Source organism: Sphaeroforma arctica (genome assembly GCF_001186125.1).
Source record: "Sphaeroforma arctica JP610 unplaced genomic scaffold supercont1.10225, whole genome shotgun sequence".
Classification (NCBI taxonomy): domain Eukaryota; class Ichthyosporea; order Ichthyophonida; genus Sphaeroforma; species Sphaeroforma arctica.
Window position 1 is genome coordinate 1 of NW_014030333.1, and position 682 is coordinate 682.

General features: G+C 45.5%; 1 protein-coding gene across 1 annotated transcript; it reads left to right on the forward strand.

Moving 5' to 3' along the window:
- Positions 1-229: 229 nt before the first annotated feature.
- Positions 230-413, forward strand: SARC_17269 (hypothetical protein; the record flags this gene model as incomplete). The annotated part of the gene is made up of 1 exon (XM_014288632.1): positions 230-413. A coding segment is annotated over one exon (184 nt), but the record flags the coding sequence as incomplete, so codon positions are not given.
- Positions 414-682: the final 269 nt, after the last annotated feature.

A 682-nucleotide genomic window follows, 5' to 3' on the forward strand; every position in this document is an offset into this window, starting at 1 on the left:
TTCCTATACTCATATTATTTGTGAGTGCTAGGCTGGTGTGTCGATTACAATACAGGTTACTTGGTATCACCAATCCAATCCAATTTTTTTGTCTAAAATTTCATCTATCGGTTCAATTCAAAGTGTATTCGATACAATCGTAAATTAGAGTATACACATCATCAATCTGGCGGAGAGGGAGACAACCACGACAAAACAAGCATACTCACAGTACACGTTCACACAACAGGCAGGTGCTGAAGGACAACAGCTGGGGTGTGTGGTGTGTGATCATGGCCGATGGGAAGGGACTAACAACCGGACCAGACCCTGTGGAGTGTGCCAAGGACGGGCTCAACACATTTGAGCGACAGGGCGTCAGGAAGTACTGGATCACCGTGCCCACGAAATGTGCCGATGTGGCGAATATGTAAGTGAATGGTAGGGGTGGTATCTTTTAAGTGCGAACAGACATAGAGACTGTCCGATGTTACATACGTGCCTGTTGCTGCCCTAATCAAAAGTGTATTTTTCAACGTGCTCGATGCGTAATATTTGTTCATTGGCTATTCTGACACTCGCGTTTCCGTATTCGGTGAGCTGCCACCTGCAGAGCGGGTGTTGTTTTCTGAATGAGCTGGACTCATTCAATCCTTTTGTGGGCGTCTGTATAAACGAAAAATGCTGGAGTATATATCAGCTG